The sequence below is a fragment of the Trichechus manatus genome, unplaced genomic scaffold (genome assembly GCF_000243295.1).
Source record: "Trichechus manatus latirostris isolate Lorelei unplaced genomic scaffold, TriManLat1.0 scaffold00060, whole genome shotgun sequence".
NCBI classification, from domain to species: Eukaryota; Metazoa; Chordata; class Mammalia; order Sirenia; family Trichechidae; genus Trichechus; species Trichechus manatus.
In genome coordinates, this window is record NW_004443996.1 from 5,202,970 (window position 1) to 5,218,249 (window position 15,280).

General features: G+C 35.6%; 1 protein-coding gene across 2 annotated transcripts in view; it reads left to right on the forward strand.

Annotated features, from left to right (window-relative positions):
* The window catches only part of HDX (highly divergent homeobox), a 197,464-nt gene extending 183,006 nt beyond the window's left edge, over positions 1–14,458 (forward strand). Inside the window, exons 8-10 of one of the 2 annotated variants that reach the window (XM_004378876.1) lie at positions 3,433–3,516; positions 10,001–10,123; positions 14,290–14,458. In XM_004378876.1, coding sequence (XP_004378933.1) covers positions 3,433–3,516; positions 10,001–10,123; positions 14,290–14,415 — 333 coding nt within the window. In that variant the 3' untranslated portion in view covers positions 14,416–14,458. The remainder of the gene's footprint in view (positions 1–3,432; positions 3,517–10,000; positions 10,124–14,289) is intronic. The other variant, XM_004378877.2, reaches the window with a different exon arrangement.
* Positions 14,459–15,280: the final 822 nt, after the last annotated feature.

Consider the following 15,280-nt stretch of genomic DNA (forward strand, 5'->3'; position numbering starts at 1 on the left):
GGGTTGTTAACCAGTGTCATAAAACAATATGTGTACTGACTGTTTAATGAGAAACTATTTGTTCTGTAAACCTTCACCTAAAGTACAATTTAAAATAACTAAAAAAAAAAAAAAAAGTGATTCATCGCACTACTGTCCACACCTTGGCTTTTCTAGCCATGGTTCTTTCATACTTGGAGGATAGCTTCCCCCTACCAATCACTTTACCAGTCCAAAACAGTGATTAACAATTAGTCCTTCAGTAGGGCAAACAGTCCTCAGGGTGAGGTTACTCAGGTACCAGCCATTCAGGTCTGCTGCAGATGTCCATCTGATCTGGTCAGGTTCTCCAAAAGTCATCTCCCCTTCACCCTTTCTGGTGTCTGACAAAATTTAACTGAGAGAAAACTATTCGCTTTCTTTGAGCCTCACGAGGTATCAGCATAGCAAAACCTTTAAAGGAGTTTAGGTTTAGCCACTGTAGTCAAGTCCAGCAGTGTCTCCCAGTTTGTCTCCACTTTCACTTATAGCTTCTATAATTACAGTTTTTACAATCACAATAAACCCTATTAACAATCAACACTCACAAATGGAAAAAAAAATTCTTTTGGGTTGGCAGAATTTTGATGTTCAAAGTTTTTTTTAAATGTATTTTCATATGCAAAAGACAAATATTTAGGGCTGATTTTATTTATGTCTCTTGTTTTATATTTTTTGTTTTATTTTATTATTTTTTATGGTTATATGGTTAGAGAACTTGCCTTGTCCCTATAGTTGGAACTTATTGGTGGTTCTTTTTATCAGTACTAAGTAGTTTTGTTCATTCTTTCAACAGATGTTTAATTAGTACCTACTGTGTGCAAGATACTGTAAAGCAATGCTGTAGATCTCATACCTCAGTTCTAAAGCTAATTGGTAGTTTACTGGCTCTCCCTTTCTCTCTCTCTCTGTCATTGTCACTTTCCAGTGAAAGAAACAAATCACCATGCAATTTTCATCATTATATCATAGATGTCTGCTTTCACTTGTCCAGCTAATGGAGTATAATAAACACGTGACTTTTTAAAAATTTGTATTTGACTTTAGAATACATGCCGTATGTTGACATTTTGCATCAAAAGTTGAAAAGAGGCTGTGGGGACTTTAAAAAGAAAGCTCTTCCTATCAATTCAAAATGTTTACCATTGAACTTGACTTCCCTTGTAGGAAGTGAGTTCACTGTCACTGGAGGGTGCTATTTAAGCAGAGTTTGACTGCCTTATTTTTTCAGGGATATTGTGAAAGGGATTTTTCTATTTTAGATAGTATTAAAGTGATTTTCTATTTACTAAGCATTCGTCAATTAAAAGTAGAGAGAGGTGACTCAAACCCATACTGGGTGGAGCACTGAAGACTCAGTCCTTTACCAGAATTTATTCCAGATAACCTAAAGTAAATAACCCCAACACGATAACTGAACACTGAATATATATGTTCTATACATTGTTGATTTGTATAATTTCTAGTTGTGAATTTATTTTGGCATTTTGTTCCTGCATTATTTTCCCAAATTCTTCCATTTTTTTGTCTGTATTTTCCATGAATTTGTCTATTTTTTCCTCATTTTTGTCTGCTTTTTACTTCTTGGATAATTCTGAGTATTAGAGATTTGAATTCCCTATCAGGTAGTTCTAGTGCCTTTTCTTCTACTGGAAAGTCATCTGGTGTTTTATTTTGGGTGCCTACTGGAACCACCTTGTCCTGTTTCAGTAAATGTTTTGATATTGTCTGCTGTCTTTGGGGCATTCAGTAGTTATTTTTCTCATTTATTGATTGTAGATTTGTTTGTTTTGTCCTTTTTTTTTAATTTGGCTATGTCTGAGCAGGCAGGCTGTGTGTTCTTTGTTGTTTGCTTGTCCGTGGGCACGATACTTTTCACTTCTTCTCCAATTAGCAGGGTCAATTGCTCAGATATGGTACAGCAGGGCAGGTCTAGCTGAAGAGGAGTTGCTGGGATGATTTGTTTGTTGCACTTACTACAGCTACCAGGGCAGATCGGTTATCAGTGCAGAGCAGGTTCTGGTGGGCCATGCCTTTGCTGCTTGGTGGTGTGATGTTAAGCGCACAGTGCAGGTATGCAAGATGGAGGGGGGAGATTGTGATGTGTGGAGCTAAGATGGGTATGGGAGAGAGGGGAGAGAAACAGGAGCCAAAAACATACAAACCAACAAAAAAGAGTGCTAGGGAGCTTGCCATTGGAGTGGAGAGATAAGGGACTATGAAATGGAGAAAAACAAAAAAGGTAAGAAGAAGAAAAAAAGAAAAGAAAAGAATGAATAAATAAAAATTAGAAAGAAAAAAGAAAAGAAAAGCTCCCAGGGATCCCACCAGTGCAGCTACGAGGTCTGGGGAAGTTGTTCCCAGGTTTTGAAGTACAGCCTGGCAAGAAGGCATAGAGCTGTCACTCAGCACCAGGTATTCAGGGGACAAGAAGATAAGGAAGGTATAAAGAGACAAGAAACTGAGTAATGAAAAAGACAAAAAGAGAAAAAGAGGGAAAAGAGAACAAAACAAACTTTAAAAAAAGAACTAGAAAAACCGCCAAAAAACAGAAAAAAAAACACCAAAAAAAAAATGCTCTCAGGGGTCTCTCTGAGCGTCTGCACAAGCTGAGGGTGTAGGTCCCAAGCCGCACAGCACTGCCCGGCCAGAATAGGCTCCCAACTTGAGAAAAGAAAAAGAAAACAAACAATTCAAAACCAACAAACAAAAAAGCCCCAGGATCCCAACAGCATGGCAGCATGGACCAGGAATCAGTTCCACACTCGAGTGGAGCTCCACAGCCCCTCAGGAAGAAGCAAAGATGGTGCACTGAGCCAGTTATTTGAGTGAAAGGAGGGGGAGGTGGTGAGAGGTAAGGAAGAAATCAAAAGAAGCAGAAAAAGCTACCCCAGCAGCCAACAAATGGCACTCAGGTAATCGGCCATTGTGAGCAGGTGGAATCAAAGCAGCTGGTGCTTCCCGGCAGAGGAGGCCAAGTGGGGGTGAAGGCGGGTGGGGGGTGGGAAAGCGTATATCGCTGTTTACCGGTTGTTCTGTCTCCAGCTGGAAGCTCCCTGAAGCTGCTTTCTCACAGCCCCTGTTCGCTGGTCTCCGATAGGAGTCCAAGATGGCGGATCGGCACTGCGTTAGCTGACGGGGGACCTCTGCAAGTATGTCTCCCCGCTCTCTGTTCTCTGTCAGTTTCTTATTCCATTTCGTGTTTGGCTGAGTTCTTTATCTCTTCATTTGATGTTTAGGGTTTCAGGATTGCTGTTTCCTCTGTTTGGCTTAGTTTTTCAGATCTTTGCTGTGGAGGGACACCGTGGTGCTTCTGCCTAGAACGCCATGTTGCCGGAAGTCCTCTATACATTGTTGAATGTACTGATAATGACCTGATATATATTTATCAAAACTTTTCTACTTGTGTTACAGAAAATAGAAATGATTGATGATGAAGAAAGTGACATGATAAGTAATTCTGAAGTGGAACAAGTGAATTCACTATTGGATTATAAGGTAAAAGTAATTTTAAATTCTGAATTCATTAAGAGAAGGCATTAAATGAGACAGACTTTTCCAGTACCTATGTTATTCCCCCACCCCTTTTTAAATTTTATTAAGCTTTAGGTGAAAAGTTTACAGTGCAAATTAGTTTCTCATTCAAAAATTCATGCACAGATTGTTTTGTGACATCGGTTGCAATTCCCGCAATATGTCGGTACTCTTCCCCTTTCCCTTTCCACCCCAGGTTCTCTGTGTTCATTTGTCTAGTTTTCCTGTCCCTTGCTGCCTTCTCTTCTTCGCTTTTGGGCAGGTGTTGCCCATTTGCTCTCCTATACTTGATTGAACTAAGAAACATGTTATTCATGTGTATTATTGTTTGTTTTATAAGCCTGTCTCATCTTTAGCTGAAAGGTGGACTTTGGGAGTGGCTTCAGTTCTGAGTTAGTAGGGTGTCCGGGGGCCATAGTCTTGTGGGTTCCTTCAGTCTCTGTCAGACCAGTAAGTCTGGTCTTTTTTTGTGAATTTGAATTTTGTTCTACATTTTTCTCCCACTCTATCTGGGACCCTCTATCGTGATCCTGTCAGAGCAATCAGTAGTGGTAGCTGGGCACCATCTAGTTCTAGGCTCAGGCTGGTGGAGGCTGTGGTTCATGTGGTCCATTAGTCCTTTGGACTTATATTTTCCTTGCATATTTTGTTTTCTTCTTTCTCCTTTGCTCTGGATGGGATGGGACCAACAGATGTATCTTAAATGGCCACTGGAAAGCTTTTAAAACCCCAGACACTCTTCACCAAAGTAGAATGTAGAACATTTTCTTTATGAACTATGTTATGCCAATTTGACCTAGATGTTCCCTGAGACCATGATCCCTAGCCTTCAGCCCCAGTAACTCAGTCCTTCAAAGTATTTGAATGTGTGTGGGAAGCTTCTATGACTTTGCCTTGGTAGAGTTGTGCTGACTTCCCCTATATTGTGTGTTGTCTTTCCCATCACTGAAGTTAACACGCGTCTTCTATCTAGTTAGCAACTTCCCCTCCTCACTCCTCCCTTCCCTCATGCCTCTGGATCCATTCTGTCAGGCGTCTTGGAAATGAGTTAGCATGCAGGGAATTTTAATTAATGCTGGCTGATTTAGTGTCTCTGGTGTTAAGAGTTTGCAGACAGAGAGTAGGCATTGATGGTGTTCAGCAAGGTGGGCAATGCATAGTAGTATTTAAAGCCAGTGTTCATTTAAATAGTAGTTAAACGGGACATTTTTTCTCCAGTTGTCCGTTATAATTTTATATTGAATTACAACTTGTTCTAAAACCAGATTATTATTTATATAATAATATATCTGTGCTAGGAGAAGCTTAAAAATCTCCAAAGCAAATGCAGAATTAATATGAATAGAGATGACCTTTTCTTAATGTCACTTGTTACTGGACTGAAAGGCTTACTTTGACAGTATGCCATACATAATTTTGTTTTTATTAAATTTTGACATAAGCTGTCAGTCTGTATGTCAATATGTTTTCTGCATAGATGTGTATATACAGTTCCTTTGTTAATCAGCATCGTATCTTATCAGGTAACTTTGGGGCCTTCTGAGATTTGGGCAAATGACCATTCTTTCCACACCCAAAAGTTATTTTCTGGGAATATCATCAGTGTTCAGAGACTAGCAATCTTAAAATATTAACATAAAATAATATTTAATTAGAAAAGACAACAGTCGTCATTTTCTCAAAAAATCTTTTCAGTTTTACCGTACATGAAAGTTATATCATTCAACAAATTCTGTTTTCCAAATATTCGTAACATGTCAAGCTTTAAAATATTGGACATTGGAAACACAGAAGGAAATTATCCTTTGAAATTTGTTCGCTAAATTGTCGAAGAGAACAATACAAATCTGTGTTTAAACTGTATTTCCAACTAACAGAATATAAAGTTGTGCTGACTTCCCCTATATTGTGTGTTGTCCAAAGATCGTACTCATCGCTCTTACATTGTCATACAATATTTCTAAAAGCCGAATTCAGGATTAAAATGTATTTGGCACAGACTATGGAAACTACAGATGAGAGCTGCGGATTGCACAGCTGTTAAGTGTGTTCCACTAAATACTCTGAAACAAGTCAGATGAGTTGATCCCAGAACTCAGAGGATTCTTTCCAGGACCTATTTCCTCTGGAGTGTCAGCCCACTTGAAAAGGTTTGCAGCTGAAGAACAGGGCAGGGCAGAGTGTCCAATCCAGCAATGTTAATTACCGTTTTTATTGAACTCTAAAGAATATTTAATGATCTAACATTTTACATTATGATAAATACTGTGGGAACAAGGGGTCCTTCACTACCCCATTAGGGATGTATTTTGTAACACATTATCATCTTAAGTAAACTTTTCTTTAACTCTCAAAAATCAGTACCTATATACAAAATATATCTTTTTATAATCATGATTTAAAATATTTCAAATCACCTCATTTATGAGCTTTGTTAATTTAGGTCTAAAGTAAAGCTGAATGAAACCTCATATAGCAGTTCTCATTGCTGATTTCAGGATGTTGATTTAAAACAGCCTTATCAGTCTAGAAATTTAATCCATTTTCAGGGAACTTTGCATTAATAGTGTTTCTTCAATGCTAGTGTTAGTGTTCCTTGTATTTGGATGAAAATCACTTTGTTGGTTTCTTAATTATGTTATTCATATGCTTTTTGAAGGCAGAAATTTATCTTATTCATCTTTGTATTATCTGGCTTAGAGCCTCACACGTAAGTGTTCAGGAACTAGTTACTGAGTGAGTGAATAAATAAATAATCTTTGGAAAGAATTTTAATACTACTATGTAAGTGTTCAGTTATATAAAATCAATTGAGATCAGGAGTTGGATCATTATAAATTATTCTTTCCCACACCGAATTAAACTATCTCTCGTTATTCTTGGGATTCAGTATAGTGAACTGAAAGAATACCTCTTAGGTATATTTGATAATTATTTCTTGGTGCAAACAGTTAATGCCCTCGGCTGCTAACAGAAAGATTCATGTCCACCCAGAGGTGCCTTGGAAGAAAGGCCTGGAGATCTACTTCCAAAAAAATTGATCATTGAAAACTCTATGGAGCACAGTTCTAGTTTGACATGCATAGGGTCGCCATGAGTCAGAACTGATTCCACAGCGACTAGTTTGGTTTGTCTTTTTTTTTTTTTTTTTTACTATCAATACTCAAATACTCAGTTTGGTCATCAGGGAGTTACTGATTCACATATATCTCTAGAAATCCATATTGTTAGGAAGTTCTAATAATGCAAAACACTTATGAGACAAGATGATGGGTTCAGTCCATGAGGCATGAGTCACTATATCATAAAATAACACCTAAGGCTTGGCAGCCATTAACAGTCTGCTCAGAGATCAAACCTCAAGTCCACTTGGAACCAGGAGGTCCCCCTACAATCTTATTACAGAAGTATTGACAAAGTTTACTGGGAATGTAGGGAGGATTTTAACAAGAAAAATGAGCTAGATCTTGTTTTGTGATGTTCAGTTACCAATGTTATCTTACTGGTTCCTCTCACAAGCATTCCATTTACTTAGGAAAATCTCTAAGGTGCACATAAACTACTGCCTTCGATCTAGGAAGTTTTTAATAGGCTTATAAAAGCAGAAAGAAGAAAATGTCTGCCATATTAAATTATCTTAAAGCTGTTTATGTTTTTCAAACATTCCATAAATACTGAGGAGGAGGAATATTTGCATGAAGAATTAGAGATCTGCATACCAAAAGATGTTTCATGACTTTTGCAAGTAGGAATTAATGTTTTTAAAATGTTTCTAGTGGATTGTGAGTGCAGCTCAGAAGGACTCTGCATTCAAACTAGACACTACTATAATGATGATAGATATCTCTTGTATTCAAAAAGGTTTCTTGGTCAGCACTTTACTAGTATTACTGTTCTGACAATGAATACTAATAAAGAACAAAAACTTAGAATTAGCAAAATTTAGTATGGCAGGAGCATGTTGAATTTTATTATAATGTTTGCTTGCAATTTAGATTGTTATAGAGTGCTTCTGGATAAGTAATTCAGCTTGCGCAAATGATTCGCTTGCTATTAAATGGTCTGAAAAGGAAGCAGTTTTAGTCAATAAAGTAAATTTTTAACTCAACTAATAAATGATGCAGTAAACATGTTCATGTATTGAATTTGATTAATACAACAGCACTTTCAATTGAGACAACAAAAATACCCATAGAATTAACTAATTTTAGTGTATTCTTATGCAGCTTTTTTGAACAAACACTATTAAAGGTCCTGCTATGCTCTTTGAGACCAGTTCTCCAGCTGCAGAGAATACTTAAAGCTCTTTTCTCTTTTTGGCAAGGAGCTGGCTAGTAATTTTTTTTTTAATCAGGTATATTTATAAATAATTTCCATACAATAACATTTACCTCTTTAAGTATACAATTAGATGCGTTTTGACAAGTGCCCACAGTTGTATAACCACCATCACAACTTGTTTATTCCCATTCACCTGGTTAGGGTTAGCAGCTGTAGCTGGTGCAGTGGTTAAGAGCTCAGCTGCTAACCAAAAGGTCGACAGTTCGAACCCAACAGCCGCTCCTTGGAAAGCTTATGGGGAAGTTCTCTGTCCTATAGGTTCACTATGAGTCGGAATCGCCTCGATGGCAACAGTTTGGTTTTGGGGGAGTTTTTTGACAGTTGCTTCACATCCTCACCAGCATTTGGTATTGCCAGTCTTTTTAACTTTAGCTATTGTAGTAGGTTAGTATTAATATGTCCCCAGATGGCACAAACAGTTAAGCACTCGAATACTAGCCAAAAGGTTGGCAGTTTGAACCCACCCAAGACAGGCCTGGTGATCTGCTTCAAAAGGTCACAGCCTTGAAAACCCTATGAAGAAGTTCTACTGTGCTTACATGGGGTCACCATGAGTTGGAATCGACTCTACTGCAGCTAACAACAACGGTGTTAGTATCTCATTGTGGTTTTAATTTATATTTCTCTAATGACTACTGATATTGAGCACGAAAATGTGCTTATTGACCATTCATTTACCTTCTTTGATGAAGTGTGTGTCCAAATATGTGCTTGTTTTTTAGCTGGCTACTTGTCTTATTATTGAGTTGTAAGAGTTCTTTTTGTATTCTGTATACAAGCCCTTTATCAGACATGTGCTTTGTAAATATTTTCTCCTAATATGTCAGCTGTTTTTTTATTCTCTTGACAGTGCTTTTTGAAGATAAAAAGTTTTGTGTTTTTTCTTTCTTTGCTTTTTTTTTTTTAATTTGGAAGAAGTCTTTCTTCTTTGAAGGCTCATGCTTTTTGTGTCCTACTTAAGAAATCTTTGCCTAACTCAAGGTCACAAAGATTTTCTCCTATATTTTCCTATAGAAGTTTTCTAGTTTTATGTTTTACATTTAGGTCCATGATCCATTTCTTGTTAAATTTTCTGTATGGAGTGAGGTAAGGGTCAATATTTTTTCTTTCTTCTTTTTTTTTTTTTTCCACATGGATTTATAATTGTTCCTCCACTGTTTGTTGAAAAATTATCCTTTGTCCATTGAATTACCTCAGCTCCTTTGTCAAAATTCAATTGATCATATTTGTGTGGCTCTATTTCTGGGCTCTTTATTCTATTCCATCGATCTATATGTCTACCCTTACGCCAACACTACACTGTCTGATTACTGTAGATTTATAGTGAGTCTATTCAGAGCACATTAACATCTATTATCTCATTTGAGCCTTCTAACCCTCAAACAAATCCTGCCAAGGATTACTAGTATTATCTCCATTTGACTGATGAGCAAACAGAGGCACAGAAAAGTTAATTGGCCTGCCCAAATTTACAGTTAGTTATCAGAAGACCTGGCATTAGAACACTTCTAAATCCTAGTCCAGTTATCTTTTCCTATTCAACTAACAAAAATAGTGAAGAGACTGGGTCTCAAATTAGTGGTACATTTGGAGATACTTTCTGAAAGCAGACTCCTACATAATGGGAGGGAGGGACACAAACTGTTTAAGACAGTCTTAGTAATAATTTCAGTATAAAATAATAGCAATTTTAGTTCTCAGTATTTGATTTTATGAATGGTACATTCAGCATTACTAAATCTACCATTGCTCTTTATTTGGGGCTAACTGGGCTCTGTCTATTCTTAATCCTAATCCATGGGCTAATTAGATTTGATATAGGAGGGGGCTTTCTAAGAAAGGAGCTGTTTCTTGGTTTTTCTCTTACTGAAATTTATTTGATTGGCTATTTGACCTTGCAAACTGTTTTCTATTGGTGATTTGCTTAAAAGGCAGACTTTGAGTAGCAAGATAATTTCCTTTTATGCTTTTTATTATTTTAAACCAAAGATTTATTTTCTTTATTGTCCCTCTAATTTGATTGCTCTTTAGAATTTTTTGTGCATCAGACATATACAGTCCTAGGTTTACGTAGGGTAATTATATTGTTTGATGTTTTCTCCTTCAGAATGAAGAAGTCAGATTCATTGAAAATGAGCTAGAAATTCAAAAGCAAAAATACTTTAAACTTCAGACTTTTGTTAGAAGCTTGATACTAGCTATGAAAGCTGACGATAAGGAACAACAGCAGGTAGGTCCCAAAAGAGACTAGTAAGCTGCAATGTTATCATGTTGTAAAGTGGCATGTCACACTTTAGTTCTTCATTTTTTTTTTCATTTTTATACTTCACTGTAAACTTCATTGCTACTTGGCCTAGAGGAGGTATTTTGTGACCTTCTTAGTACAGTTTTCTTGAGAGTAGATACTCAGATTTTGTGTGCGGCTTTGGTAGGAAATCAGAATAAATAATATGCTTTGTTAATTCCAGGTTAACCTTTAGGGAAAAAATAATTTCAAAATTAATTTTAAAGAAAGTCCTCAAAATGTTTCTAGAGACAGGGCTAGCCTAACTGGGAAGGCACATATTTGGGGACCTTTTGTGCATGAAAGAATGAGGCAGTTGCCTCTTTTCTGGGTCTCATTTACCTTCCAGCCCCAACTAGAGTTCACAAGTATATGGATACCTTCTATTCCATGATATGTTGCTCCTCCCTAAGAAAATAAGAAATTATTTTTGCGAAATTATTTGTGACCACAGTGAGTATCATTTATTTTTCTCAATTTAAGTGAGGTGATTGATTCTTCTACTCCAAAGATGAAATGTAATGTCTTCTGTTTGTCTCTGTGGGTTTTTTAAACTAATTCTTTCCAAATTAACTTTTCTTTTTCATATTTTCATGTGAATCTGCATAATAATTTATTAAGCTCACTAAAAAGAACGTATTAAATGTTTCATTTAATATTAAGTGATACAAAATTTGCCTCTGAGTTGAGTACCACCATGCTGATTCTTTGTCAGAGAAGTTCCATATGACTAGTATGAGACACAAGTAACCATTATTTTGGAAGCAGCCACAGAGGATTTTATTCAGCAAGAAATCTCAGAAGTATAAAAATTCATCCTTTATATCCAAGCAAGACTTCACGTAACCCATCTCAGACATCTCCAAGAGAAAAGATTAGAGTCTGAACATCCCACAATTCTCATTTTTTAGATGAAAAAAAGTCTTTTATATATTTTACTGAAGTGTTAAAACCACAAATTTAAACTAAAATAATATACTTATGAGACTCAAACCAACATGTACATTAAGTGTCCAGTTTCATGACTATTTCTACCTCCTCCACACAGACACCCCAAGACTGTAGCCCTCAGTTACCCTTGCCAACTTTATTTAAGCACATTGCTTTATTATCTGAATTATGCATATTCCATGATATATTGAAAATGTGTTTTTTTTTTAGAAATTTAAAGTATATATTTTAAATGAATAACAGTGGTAGTCTTGAACATGGTCCCAAAGGTACTGTAAATTTTAAATAACTATGAAAAAACGAAATTAGATCCAATCATGGAATAACTTGGAGTGTGGTCAAGTACTCAAAACTAATAATATGGTTTTGAATTCAGAGTTACAGAACCAGCTAAATAGCCGTTACTTATGGCTCTTGACATCTAGGAGTAGCACACAGACTCCATTTTATTCTCTGATTCTAACCTCATCCCTAGCTTGGTTTTTTTCCCAAGACCACTAACAAATAAGAAAAAGAACTAATGTGATTTTACTTTTCTCCTTCTTTTCTAATTTACCTCTGATAAAAGGCTAATGAGCTAAGATACGCACAAAAATTTGGCTGAAAGAGAAAGTAAGACAAAATGGTACTAAATGTCATAGCTTATATTATAAACACCCAAATAGAAACCCTGATTTTCATAGTTGAGATCGATCATAATGGATTTCAAAATACAGTCAGTCACCAATAATAGTCTACAAAAGTTATCCATGTGATCTCTTAAACTATGGATCTTTACACTATGAGACACTTAGAAGTTTATTTACGGAAGGAATTAATTCTTACTCTACCTAATAAAAGGGAACCATCACATCATCAGTTTCTCATTAAAAAAAAAAAAACACATTATTTTTCCATTAATCTTGATTTATGGAAGTTAAGTGGGGTGAATGATCTACAGAATATAACTGACTGAAATATTAGATTACCCAAAGTTTTTTTTTTTTAATCAATAGCCATTTTAAAATCAAAATAATGTTGCCAGCCCTGTAGTAAGTCATTGATTATGTTCTTTCTTCCCCTGGCAATTCTCTGTGTGATCCTAGCCAGGTAAATTGTCATTCTTGAACTTCAGTTTCTGTACTTTGCAAGGATAGTAAGAATGAGTAATATTACAAAACTTGGTATTCACACCCTAAGAATGATATATTTGGGAAATACTTTAATCTCTTGGAAAAAGTTGCACTAGATCAGATTCTGAAGATAGTTATCAATGATGAAGAACAGTAGTTTAAAAAAAACGAATTATGCTTACTTTATTATCTGTGAAAAAAGGCAGTTCAGAAGTTAGCATATTCGAAAGATTTTCTCAGTGGGCCAATATTGCAATCCAGTAAGATAAGGAAAAGAAACATTTTGAAGCAGATTTCATACACTAATAATGTACCTATATTGTCTCAGATATTAATGTTTTTATATTTCATTATACACTTATTTTAATCAGTCAACTACATGCAATGTACATGTAATGCATGAAAAAAACAAATAATAGTGCTTCCCTGATTTGAAGGTCTCCCTACTAGAATTTAGAATACCGTTAATTCTCGTCATCCACTTGACTTTCCAAGACTCTAGGCAAATGTTGTAGTGAGTGTTAATTGGAACACTTTCCTGGAGATCTGCTTCCAAAAGATCACAGCCTTGAAAACCTTATAGAACGCAATTCTATTCTACAACACATGGGGTTACCATGAGTGAGAATGGACTCAACAGCCACTGGTTCAGGTTTTTTTTTTTTTTTTGTCAGTGTTCTATTCACAATTGTAATATGAACTAAATCCAGTGATGTATTTTACATAAATTATGATCAGCCAATTTCAGCAAAGACTTTGTTGCATCTAGTCTGGGTTAGGGGTAAACCACTATTTGAAAAGAAAATGGCGCTGTGTCCTATTACTGCAAACCAGCACCTTAGAAAACATGTAGTACCTTGCTGTGTAAATGCTCTCAATTTCAGCAAGAAGTTTAGATTTGTTTAACTGTATAAAATAAATAACAGTTTTTCTTCTAGATACGAGTTTGTTTACATTTACACAGCCCAACAAAAAGGAGGAAGTTTTTAACCTTGTCTCTGTGATACAGGCAAAAAGTATAGGATTTGTAGTTGTCACTTCTTTTATTAAAGACAATAAGAGAATGCTGTCTTATTTCAGTAGTGGATTTCGTATCTTCTCCAACACGCCTGGTCTTTCTGTTCCTTAATTGGGTTGTGGTGAACTTTCATTTCTTCTTGTTCCCTAGGTCCTTGTCTACCACAGTTTCCAAAGTCCACACTACAAGTAATGCTGTCTAAAAATTGCTAAGATATGCTACATTATTTTTAGCATTGGGAGCAGCTAATCATTTAGTTCATATTGTATTATGGTTAAGTAGGCACCAGCACTGTCAAGCACCTAAAACTTGATTAATCATTTATTTCTATAGTATGGATGCTTGTTCAATAACTCCAGATGACACAATTAGACCACAGCAAAACTTAGTTCACAGTTCTTGGTTTATCCTAATTACTCCAGCAGAGGAATAAACAGTTCTCTAGATCCATCATTACAGCAGCTAGAGTCACTGGTTCAGCTGTGCCTTGGTAGGTGTTTGGCCTTCTGTAGATATGGACATGGCCTAAAGAAAGAAAGAAAAAATCACTTGGTCTTTTCAAGTTGTTAAATTTTACTCTAAAGTAGAATAGCTGCTAAATTCATTCTCTCACAGAAAGACAAAACAGTATTTTGTGATATGAAATGTATTTTTCTATAAAGGAGAGCATAACTGGGCAGGAATAGTTTAATAAGGAGAATAGTTTTAAAGCCTTTAGCAGTGATCAGTGAGCACTCAAAACTAGTATGAAAATCACTTACCTCAAACACTTGCTTCAGAATAGTTGCTCATTTTCCCTCCCTATTTCTCCTTTGTCCAGAGTTCCACTCTACATAATCCACACCCTCTTTAATACATATGATGAATTTTTCTTTTAGATAATATATTGTATACGATCCTGAAAGAGAAACAGTTCTTTCTCAAATCCTTAAGAATAAATCAGAATGAGAGGATTTCAACTTATAACATAAAAATTGGGAAAAAAAATCTATCCGCATACTAATCCAAAAAAATTGATTTTTCTGACTCAGGCACTGCTGTCAGATTTACCTCCTGAATTAGAAGAGATGGATTTCAATCATGCTTCGCCGGAGCCTGATGATACCTCATTCAGTGTGTCTTCTTTATCAGAAAAAAATGCCTCAGACAGTTTGTGATTTGAGGGGGGGATATATGATGCAGCCTTTTGGCTGCCTAACAGGTGTGCATTTCAAGATAACTGCATTCTATTGCCCGATATTCTTCAGTTGGAAAAACATATTGTATGAAACAGAATATTCTGTGAAGGATGGACAAGATGTAATGGCTACAATGTATAGTGCAAAAAATGTATGTGAAATTTAAAAACATTGAGAGTTTTTTTTTTCCAAACCGATGGAACTCTGGAGAAATTTTTATTTAATTTTGAGCAGTTCAGCTATTAAATGTATAATATCTAATTTCTAAAATATTTTTGTTTAGTTTTATAGAAGAGTCTTAGTTTTAGTAATAGTTTTGACCAGAGACACACAAATATATTTCAATGTACTTACCAAGTTGCTAAAACTTGGTTAGCCTTGTTTTTGTAGCCATTATATCTTCTTTCTTCCTCTCTCCTTTCCCTGTCATCCACATAAACATTTACTCAGGAAAATAAAATGAAAATTGAAAACAAAACTAAAAAAATTATTTAACCTGGGCAAGTTCTGGGATTTATTTTTCAATTCCTATGAGAGTTTGACTTAGGCTAATAACTGAAAATTGAAATGACTACTAGTATGTAATTGTGAATTGTTAGTATTCTTCCATTATCTAACCCAAATATGGGGGGGGGCACTGTGGAAAATTAATTCACCAATATAAAGTCAAATAAATTATTAAGTGTACAGAACAAAAACGTAAGTGTTGTAAAAGATTAGTCTAATGGGAATTCTTCATTGCTGCAAATGACAAATATTGATAAGATTCACATTCTATTAGTAAATTTGTGTAACTGAGTTGTATGTAATTTTGCACAAATATTATGTTTATCACCATCTTCAT